This window comes from Kogia breviceps, chromosome 10 (assembly GCF_026419965.1).
Source record: "Kogia breviceps isolate mKogBre1 chromosome 10, mKogBre1 haplotype 1, whole genome shotgun sequence".
NCBI lineage: Eukaryota > Metazoa > Chordata > Mammalia > Artiodactyla > Physeteridae > Kogia > Kogia breviceps.
Window position 1 is genome coordinate 86,715,460 of NC_081319.1, and position 10,663 is coordinate 86,726,122.

The 10,663-nt window shown below is 45.9% G+C and overlaps 1 protein-coding gene and 1 non-coding gene across 2 annotated transcripts; both read right to left on the minus strand.

The window, feature by feature from the left end:
- Nucleotides 1-83, minus strand: TRNAL-CAG (transfer RNA leucine (anticodon CAG)). Its single transcript has one exon. It is a non-coding gene; the product is annotated as a tRNA-Leu (tRNA).
- Nucleotides 84-4,807: 4,724 nt separating this feature from the next.
- Nucleotides 4,808-10,325, minus strand: BTN1A1 (butyrophilin subfamily 1 member A1). The gene is made up of 7 exons (XM_059075443.2): nt 10,247-10,325; nt 9,665-10,012; nt 7,533-7,814; nt 6,572-6,721; nt 6,056-6,076; nt 5,933-5,959; nt 4,808-5,510 (listed from the first exon to the last, which is right to left on the minus strand). Exons 1-7 carry the CDS (start codon nt 10,323-10,325, stop codon nt 4,837-4,839), a joined length of 1,581 nt encoding a protein of 526 aa, XP_058931426.1. The 3' UTR covers nt 4,808-4,836.
- Between the last annotated feature and the right edge of the window lie 338 nt (nt 10,326-10,663).

Below are 10,663 nucleotides of genomic sequence, written 5' to 3' on the forward strand. Positions count from 1 at the left end.
TGTCAGGAGTGGGATTCGAACCCACGCCTCCAGGGGAGACTGCGACCTGAACGCAGCGCCTTAGACCGCTCGGCCATCCTGACTAACTGTTCGCGAAGGGCGCTCGGAATTCATTTCCGTGTCTATCTCAACGCTAGTCAATTTTTTTTTTTTTTTTTTTTTTCCTGAGGATGTGGAAATTCTTCGGTTAAAAAGCGAAACCACAAGTCTGCGAATGGACCCGGACGCCGACCCAGGGTGGAAGCGCGGAATAAGTGCCGGGTTGCGGGGCCGCCGGGGGGCGTCTTCTGCATGAAAGCGTATTCGATTCCAGGCTGCCGCGAGCGTGGCGGCGCAGGCCTGGGTACCCAAGAGTAAGGGAACTTTTTCTCCATTCTCGACAGAATTCTTGTCAAATAATGGCACCCACGTTGCTGAAGTTGCCTTACTTAAACTGACACCTGCTCCCAGGCGGTTTTAGGCTATTTATTCAGTTTGATGCTCGCCGAGGCCCAGCCGTCTCGGGTGCTCTCTCACTCCTCCCTCCTGTCCTTTCTGTTGCAAATCTCCCCGCTGGGGTTACCCTGGGGACCGGTGTAAGGGTGTCCGGGTGTCTTGCTTCTTGTTCCGAATTATCTAGTTCTACACTGAGGATTTGTGGACTTTTCTGTATGGACGTTATACTGTTCTCAGAAGGAGGCCTCAAACTGAGACCAGTTTTGCCTTTCACTTTCTACAAGTGTATCGCTTTATCTTCCATTAATTCTTATGGCTTTCCTAAATCTCTGTTTATGTCCAGCAAAACTACCAGATCTGTACCACAAAGAGTTTCTAATTGGTATGGAACACTCCTCAAAGAGAATTTAGTTTAGGTCCTTAGAACTAAACCATGGAGATATAGTTTTGTTTTGTTTTTTTAAGGAGAGGATAAACCCAAATTTTGACATCGGTTATATATTTGAGTGATGAGATTTTGATCATTTCTATTTTTTAAAATGAACTTCCATATGTATTCAAGGAAAAAGGCTATTTCCATTTTAAATTTTAAAATGAGAGTAAATGTGCATGTAGTTGGGAGTGGACTCAGGTTTTGAGAAGGAGTTTTGAGGAGACCTGAGTGGGTCTCGAGGCAGAAGGGACAGATGAATTGGGATACGAAGAGAGATGGCATGGAAGAGCCGTTGTTGATAAGGGATGATAGAAGTTGTACAGTTATTTTTCTCCTAATTTGAATGTCTGAGCTCAACTATCTCACAGAATCTCTGTTAAAGAGAGGCAGGCCCTTTCAAACATGTGATGACCAGAGCTGGTATTTGGTGTGTGAAATGAAGTCTATTACTATCATTTCAGTAGCATTTGCGTTTTGGGACTGATCTTTAGCTGTGGGGTGAGAGGTTTTTGTTTCTGGTTAAAAAAGAAAATCAGGCCTTGGAAATACTACAGTTATTTGCAGTGGTGGAAGAGATGCCTTTTTGGTGCTTCTAAAATCACAGTATCACCGATTCTGCTTCAGGTGATTAAGACGGGCTTTGGCAAAGCATCAGCAAGGCCACCTTTCTTCTCTTTTGGAAGATTTGAAAATAAAGCCAGAACGACCAAGACTGTTAATTTCTTCCAGGCAGTGGTAGCTGGTGCCAGCTGGAAAGAAAGCCTCAAGGCTCATCAGATAAATTCTCCCTCAGTATGCCTCATGTAAAGCGGCTAAACCTGGGAGGGGGGTGGACATAGATGTTTCCTAAGAATCTACTACCAGCTCAGTACTGTGTTTGGTAACCATTTTCCTTGAAGATCATGAGGAAATAGGAAGGGGAGGGAAGTCGCAGAACGAATTAAAACCTATGACGATTTCTCTTTCTACTCTCAGAGAGGGGTTCCTGTGGCAGTCCCATCTATTCGGAGTGAGATTTTACATATGCATGTCAGGATACACATTGTACATTAAACTAGCAAAACAACTGCTTGAGGTTCTCAAGTATTTTTAAAGAAGTTTGGACTTGGTTTTTTGAACTTTTTTACTTTCTAAAAGTACAATTTGAACACAAATGAATACTTTTAAAGCAGGGGTAAATGATGTTCTTCTCCCAGGAGTACAGTGTAGGGTGGGGTGAGTAGGGTTTGAAGAAGGGGCAAGGAGAGGAGGACCTTGAGTGCTGGGGGTCCATAAATGATGGAGGGAGGAGCCCTTTTTATCTGGTTCTCCAGGTGCCAGCCCTCAGTTCAACCTTGGTAATTCCTCTAAACAATTTTCTGAAGCTCCAGTCCCCAGATGAACTTAACCTATTACTCCTATTCAACTGAGGTTTGCTCAGTGGAAGATGTCTTGGACAGATAGCAAGGACCCCTGCTTTCAGGACCTGACATGGGCACATACTATGTGCCTTTAATCAAATCATTTCATTCCTCTTAGCTTCAATTTCCTCATCTGTGAAAGGAGGAAGTTGGAGTTAATATCGACAGTTGCTTCTCATCTATTACATTTTCTTCTTGACCCCTTCCCAAAGTAAGACCTCTGTGGTCTCCTGATTCATAAGCCTGGATGTGGATTCACTTAAAAAATAATCTATCAATACATCCATGAATATATGATTATCTAGATATTGTTATGTAGGTCCCAAGTCAGTAGGGGGACACCAAAATCATAACCAAAACCTAGGTGGAGCCGACAATGACAAAAAGTGAGTGGTGGAATATTGTTGTCCTTGTCATATTTCACTTAAAGTATCCTGAATGTGATGATAATAGACCTGTCTGGTGTTTAGAACTTCCACCTAAGAGAGAATGCTTGGTTTTAATTTGTCATAGTCCTCTATGAGGGTAGCAGGTAGACTGAAAACTTATAAAAGTTGGTTTTTAGCTTAATCATGAGAAATATAATGTGATGCAAGAATGGAAATAATATGTTAGTAAGAACATAATTTGGAGTTCTTGTCTGATGAGTAGAGCTCTGATTTTAATAATTTCTCAGCAAGAGGCATACATAGGAGGTGCTCTCCCACCACTTGGTGAACCTTTGGAGACTCACAGTCTGTCCCTTTGGGCAACAGAGCTGCTTGATTTGCATTAAGGTCAGACCCTCTGTGAGGGGGACTATTTCTGATCCTTGCTTGGGGTAACATAGGGAAGAGTGGGCATCTCGCTGAACTATCAGGGCCTTCAAAGTAGGAATCCAAAGGGCCTTTCCTCTGGAACAGTGCTTTAAAGATCACCCAAGTTTGTTTGTTTTTCCAATTATGAGGCATCACCACTAAAATTTCCCAAACATTTCCTCCAGAGGCTAAAGGCAGGTAGCCATTGGCACTGTGGCCTTCTTGTAAGTAGCTGGACCGTCCTGGAATAATAGCCCCTTCCCTGGTGAGCCTACTGCCATCAGGTCTGGGGATGGGTCTTGGATAAACAGAACCACACTGCTTTGGCTCACTGCATTCCCACACAGGTTTCTTTCCTCTGTTTTTGTTTCAGTTCCACTTGTTGGGATAAAGAAAGGAAGGTGCAGATGCTGTTCTCAGCAATAAGACAGACTTATTTATTAGGTTAAGACCATGGGCGACATCTATCCTAGAAACTGGAAAACCCAGTGGAAATGGAAGGTTGGAGCCTAGGTAAATTTGCAGTCTATTGGCAAGATAAGACACATGTATACAGGAAAATGCAAATACACACAACTGCGATCAATCCAGCTGTGCTGAGCACAGTGATGCAGCCTTCAGGGAACCCTGAGGAGAAGCAGCGTGTAGGAAAGCTGGGTGGGGAGAGAGCGATCGGTGGTGCGGTTTGGAAGTGGGTGGTGGTCGAAGCTAATTAAAGGTATGGTGGAGGGTTTAAACCAAATGTTGGGTTGAGGCTGAGACAATGGCTGATGAAGTGGTGATCTTACTGAACGATAATGCCTGGAAATGCCTCTGGAATGGAGAGATTCTAGATCAAAAAGAAGAAGAGAACCTGAGACTTGTGGAGTCAACAAAGTGAGGTTGAGATGAGCCCCAGGCAAGGGAGAAACGCGGGTGCATAGAGGGGAACAGGGCCGAGGCATGGCTGTGGACACAACCTTTGAATTTTATCTAAAATTCTCTCCTCTAGCAAATGTTCTGTCTGATCCCTTAGCCCTGCTCATTTCATCTCTTCTTTCTTTACTCTCCTTGCCAATTGCTCAGATCCACCCCAGAGGATATGACTTAAAAAATTTGAGGGCTTCTCTGGTGGTGCAGTGGCTGAGCGTCCACCTGCCGATGCAGGGGACACGGGTTCGTGCCCCGGTCCGGGAAGATCCCACGTGCCGCGGAGCGGCTGGGCCCTGAGCCATGGCCGCTGCGCCTGCGCGTCTGGAGCCTGTGCTCGGCAACGGGAGAGGCCACAACAGTGAGAGGCCCACGTACCGCAAAAAAAAAAAAAAAAAAAAAAAAAAAAAAAGACATATAGGCCTTCAGCCTCGGATCTTCCCTTCCCAGGATCCTTTGGGTTTTCTGCTTGCCTAAAACCTGTTCCTCTACATAAACCTGTTCCTCTACATATTCCTATTCCGGACACCAAGATGTTTCTGTCACAACCCTAGGCCAGCCTAAGCCCATCTTGATCCCTGAGCTTCAAGTGCCTTCCTATAGGCTTTGGCCTCAAGGGCCAGGAGAACGCGAGAAGCAGTTTGAGTCACCTCTCCGCCCCCTGAATATTGAAACAGAAACGGAAACAGATTAGGAAGGTCCTATACCCCACACTCTATCAGCAGCAACACAACCTTCTCAAGATTAATTAATCTCTACCCAACAGGAAGAAACAGGGGCTGGGTACAGCTGGCAGATGAGCCCCAGGGGGTGATAGAGAAGCGGGTAAGAGCAAAGGGAAACGGTTGGGCTGGGATATTCCTTAAGGTACCCGTTGGCTGGGCTGGGGAGGGATCAGTTTAGAATGGAGGGTGTCTGTGTCCCCAGAGGCAGAGTCCTGCCCTATGGGGGAGAGTGGGATGTCCTTAGAAAGGTCCTTGGGACCAGCAACTACTGTGACTCCCTCAAGCCCATCAGTGATGGGGCAGATGGTCAGGGGCTTTTTACCACAGGACCACAGGCAGAAGAAGGGCCGGAGGGGTCCTGAGAAAGAGGCATTAGAGAAAGTATAGATATGGGATCCATCAGTCATGTTGTAGAAGCAGACGTCTCCTGACTCACAGTCTAGGAAGATCCCAACTCGGCTGGGGGGTCCCGCCAACGGGAGAGGGGTCCGCAGGGGGGTGAGAGCCCAGTACCCGTTTCCATACAACTCCACAGCCCAGAACCCATTCTCGGGAGTCATGGGGTCAAATCCTTTCTTCATCACGTTCTCCCTACACACCCCGATTGCCCAGTCAGTCCTGTCTCCCACCTCCACCTCCCAGTAATGTCTCCCTGAGGTGAAGGCCTCACGACCCAACACACAAGGCCAGGAGTCAAATCTCTCTGGTTTCTCAGGCAGTTTCTGACGTGAATCTTCCAGTCGGACAGATTTTGAATCCTCATACAGAAAGAGGTGGGGGTGGGCGGTATCTGGATCCAGAGTCACGTCAACTAGAGACAGAGAGAAAGTGAGTCTGAACATCAGTGAATGTTAAAGGTTGAAAGAACTATCCTTTCTTTTCCATAGAAGTGGGACACTGCTCTAGCAGTTGACAGGTCTCCTCAGGAAGAGAGCTGCCTGGCCTGCTCAGCTGTCTCTAGTCCCCTCTTCCATCCACAGCCACAGGGTGATGTATGAACTGACTGTCCCCAGTGCCCCATGGGACCCTGTCAGAGGGGACTTGTCTTCTAGCCATCTTCCAAGGGCCCTCTGTGTACCTCAAGGAAAATGTTGAGGCCATTTACCATCGTCTATCCCCTCTATATCCTCATCACAAAAGTATGTTAGTGGTTTTTTATTTCCAAGTACTATACGACTTTGAACCCCTGCAAGGTAGATCCTCGGAGCCCCTGAGATATTTAGAGTCACTGACCTGCATGCAGTGTAGCCTTTTTCCATTCTGCAAGGGGGGAGGGGGGAAAGAGTGTTATTGACATGTTTTATAATAAGAGAGAAAACCTTGTGGATGAAATAATTAGAAGAAGATAGAACTTACTGAGCTCTTCCAGGAGTTTCTCTGGAAAACAAACAGAAATACCTTAGTGACCTTCTAGAGTGGGCATAAGGGAGGGGACAAAACAGGTGTAAGAAACACACAAAGAAGTAACTGTTTACTTCATGACTACCTGATTGTTGAAGCATTATCAATAAATGAAGAACAAGGATTATGTTTTGTTTTCTAAGAAATATGCAGGAAGTTCCTACTGGCTTGGGATCAGATCTTTAGTCGTTACTGGGAAACCAAGTTAAAAGTAAGGATAGAGTCTGAAGGTGAGTAGTGAATAAACATCAGGTCTGTTCTCTCAGTTAGAATTGGTTTTGACTCGTCTTTTACCCTAAACCTCTGTTATTCTTCACATTGGGTGCCACTGACTTCAGGAGCCTTATAATCCCCTCTGACTTTCAGAATTCTAGAATCAATTATCTTCCCATTGGCAGACATCCTAAAGGACTTGGATCCAATCCCACTTGGAAGCACTCCCAAAAAGAAGACTGGGATTCTATGACTTACCTTTAGAGCTGAATTCATGCCTCTTCTGTCTGGATCTTTCCTTGTATAGTCTCCAAGTGAAAAATATGGACCCAATTGTGAGAAGTCCTAGGACCATCAAGACCACAGCCACAGCCACCATCCAGGGAGTCAACCTTGGGAAGAAGGAAGCTAAAACAAAATCCCCAAGAAGGACATTTGTTGAGAAGCTCAGAGCAAGTCCAGCTCCTCTCCTGATTCCAAAAGGGGGTGGAAGAGAGGATGACCTGGACCTCTCACATTCCTCCCATGGAAAAATGTCCCTCCAATGCCACTCTGAGCTTTTCAGATAAATTTTGATCTTAGGTAACAGAGAGCAGAGAAAGAGAGGAATGAAGATGAACAAGAGTCATTTGGGGACAAGACCTGTGAGACAAAGAATATAATGGACCAATTCCTGTTTTCATGGAAATTTCTCCTTAGCTATCAATGAAGGATGGGAGCCAAGGGGTTGAGGGAAGTAAATAAGGAAGGGGAAATGTCACATCTGAGTACAACACAATGGGACTCAATGATCAAAGAATAAGGAAAAGTTCCTGCCTGAACTAGAGATAGTGTGTAGGGAATAATGAGAAGATTTGCTTCCCTGAGGACCCTGGAAACTTAGACAGAGCTCTAGCATGGAATGGGGAGGAGGGCGAGGCAAGGGTGGAAACAGGAGAACTAATTTAGTTAGATCCAGAAGACCACCCCCCCGAGACAAAGTTTCTCTACCAAGATAGAAAATCCGGAATTTGTATGAGATCTAGGTAAAATTTATGCCTTCAGAATCTCTACTCTTCTAGTGAGGCTGGTGGGGCTCAGTGGGCAAGAGTTTAGGTGGGGGAAAGCTTAAGGTGAGGAAAATAGACAAGTCTGCCATGAGGTTACAGCTGGTCAGATGTCCCATGTGATGTGGCCCTGAAGCTGTGTCAAAAAGGAACCTAGCACTGAGTTCATTGACCTGGTATAGAAATCTCTACTTCCTTCTCTTGGCCGAGAAGGAGGTTCCGGATACAGCAGGACACATTCTTCATGGAGGTGTCCCTGACGATCACTGAAGCTGCCACGGTGAACAGACCTTCTTCATCAGGGTTCCTGGACTCTGACACGGATGGAAACTCCTCTCCCTTGGGAGTTCGCCACTGTACCCGGGGCTCTGGGTACCATCCCACTGAGGTACACTCCAGCCAGATCTCTCCACTCTCTTGAACTTCCATGTGGATGTGAGGATCAGAGCCCAGAGCTATGGAGAAAGGAGGCAACTTACTCCTTTAGCAGACATCCTTCTGGGAGGCTTATAACCACAGGACTGCATAGTTTGAGAAAGAGAAACCCAAGGGAACTGGGGATGAGAGGGACTCATCTCCATATTTTATTACACAAGGAAACAGAGGTATCAATAAAAGAATACATCTTATCAGAGAGAGGTGCTGTGTTGGGATTTAGTGTTGGAATTTTGGGCAGGAGTTTGATGGACAGACAAGGGGTCCAGTCAGCGGGAACAGCAAGCCCAATGGCTTAGGGGTGGGTTAGTGAGTCTAGGCTGGGACCTCCAGAGATGGGAGAGAGCTCTGTGGTTGGAAGTATCATGAGAAGGCTTTGCGTAGGAAAAGGGCTAGGATTGAGAATGTAAGGATAAACAGAGAAGGAGTATCCTTGAGGAGAAGGGGGATTGGAGGTTCTTTGCACTGAGATTGTAGTTGACAATTTAAGTTTCACTTACCTGTGATACTGATTCAGGAATTTTCTTAAATGATTTCAACCTCATCTACCCCCACCCCCCAATTAAATTGACATAAATCAACATGAAGCTGTTTATTATGTTGACATAAATCAACATGAAGCTGTTTTTCCTTTCTGTTCAGCCTAATTATTTTCTAACAATTCCACAAAGTACAGGAAAACAGCAAGCTTCAGAGAAGAGTTCTTAAACACCTATTAAACACCTGTTAAACAACTATTGGTTTAAATCCATATCCCAAGTTGTGCGTGTACGTGAAAATGTGTATTCTTTTCATGAAAAGGGCCACCACCCTCAGCAGATTCTCAAAGGTGTCTATCACTCAGAAAAGCTAACAATGACAGCTTTATGCTAGCAAATCTCTAGGGCTTTATAACCAACCTTTAAGATACTTCCCTAAAAAGGAAATATGAGTTATATATGATGCTGCCACGTGGGGCACTATGTTATGAGGCAGGGACCCAGATTTCACCCAGGTATTTTTCAAACTTTATCTTTATTTGACTGCATACATAAAAAGCAATATAGTTGTATATTATACATTGTAGGGCAGTCTGAGGCACAGTAATAATATCTTATAAGTACATAATGCTTTTAGAATTGACAAAGCAGTTTCTCATATATTGTCTCATTTTATTTCATTTCTGCAAAACCTTGTTTGAGAGGTGGTGCTTTCCCAGTTTTACAGTAGGAAATATAGCTCAGAAAGAGATTGTTTGATGCCAAGTGGGAAAGGCAGACCTCAATGCATACTTTCCTTCTGAGTGTTGACCATTTTCCATGTTGTTTTACTCTGAAATTTAGCTTGAAAGGAAAAAGGAAACAAAAACAAAAACTTTTGCAGGTAGATCAAGACCCTTAACAAGCAGCCATGCTCTGTGATTTTAGGAAATTGGCCTTTGGGTACTAATCCATAAAGCAGCGTCAAAGTATGCATCGGGGTTGCTCACTACAGCCTTAATGTAATGGTGAAAAAGAGACACAACTGAAATGGTTAATTCTGGGCTTTGATCAAGCAAATTATGGTCTGTTAATAGAAGAAAATGTTATACAGTCATTACATCTTACACTTATTTAATTAATAACATGGGGAAATGCTTATGCTATAACTGAGAGAGAAAGGCAGGACATCATTGAAATAAAGCTCCGCCCAGAAAGATTATTCCCCGCTCCCTCTCCACTCTCAACTCAAACCCCCTTCCTACTCATCTCCTACTCTATCTAGGCCTGCCAACCTCTTCCAACCTAAAAGGGATTTGGGGAATGAATCTGATGGCTTCCAAAGTAACAGATCCATAGGAAAATATATTCCTCATGGAGTCACAGGAGAAAGTCAAAACCGGTCTACTCACCAGCCACCTTCAGATGCACGGTGGCCTCTTCGTAGTTTTCGTCCTGCCTGAAAAAGCATAGGTACTCCCCATCATCAGAGGCCTTGACGTCCTGTATCCTCACAGCGACGCGCCCCTCCGCGATGCGGTCCTCCACCAGCGTCACTCTCCCCCGGTACTCGGCCATCTGCTCTCCGGGCTGCTCTCGCCCTTCCCGGCGCACGAACACCGCGGGAGAGACCTTCTCTCGGAACCACCGCAACTCCATGCGCTCGGCGCTCACGTTGGGGGAGAGGTGACAGGGCAACTCGGCGTCTTCACCCACCACCGCCAGGATGGGCTCTGGGGGTCCAATCACGTCAAAGGGAGCTGCCAAAAAACCAGGAGGGTCAGACAGAATGTGGAGGTGGGAGATGAGGACTGACACAGACCAGGATCCCGCCGAAGGGCGGAGAGTCTCCCACCATTTCTCTTATTCCTACGACAGCCCGAGGGAGTCCATCTTGAATCTCGACCCTTATGGAAGTCGCTAAGGAGAACCAAATGGGATTGTTAACAATTACTGAGAAATTTCAACCTTGTAGGCCAGAGGGAGAGACCTACCGGAATCCAGCTCGGGCACCTGGAGGAGAATGAAGACGAGCAGACACCCGGGGAGACAGGAGTTTGGAAAGACTGCCATCTCCAACCTTTGTGGGCAGCACGATGCTGGTGGACTCGAGTTTGTCAGGAGCTTCAGCCTAGGAGACAGATGAACGGATAGGAGATAGCAAAGGGTTGTTGAGACACTGTTCTCCCGTGTCCTCCCAGCACTTCGTTCCAACTTGGAAAGAGTCATTTGCACCTGAAGCTTCCTCCTCACCTCCCCCTACAGGGCAGACTTTCAATCCAGGCGGCCCTCAGCACGCTCTCACCGCCCACCCTAAGTCTGGTCAATCTTGTCTGTATAAAACAACAAAATGGGCCCTAAACCCCCAAGAGAGACTTAGGAGAAGGGAATTGTGAGGCATAGTACCCATT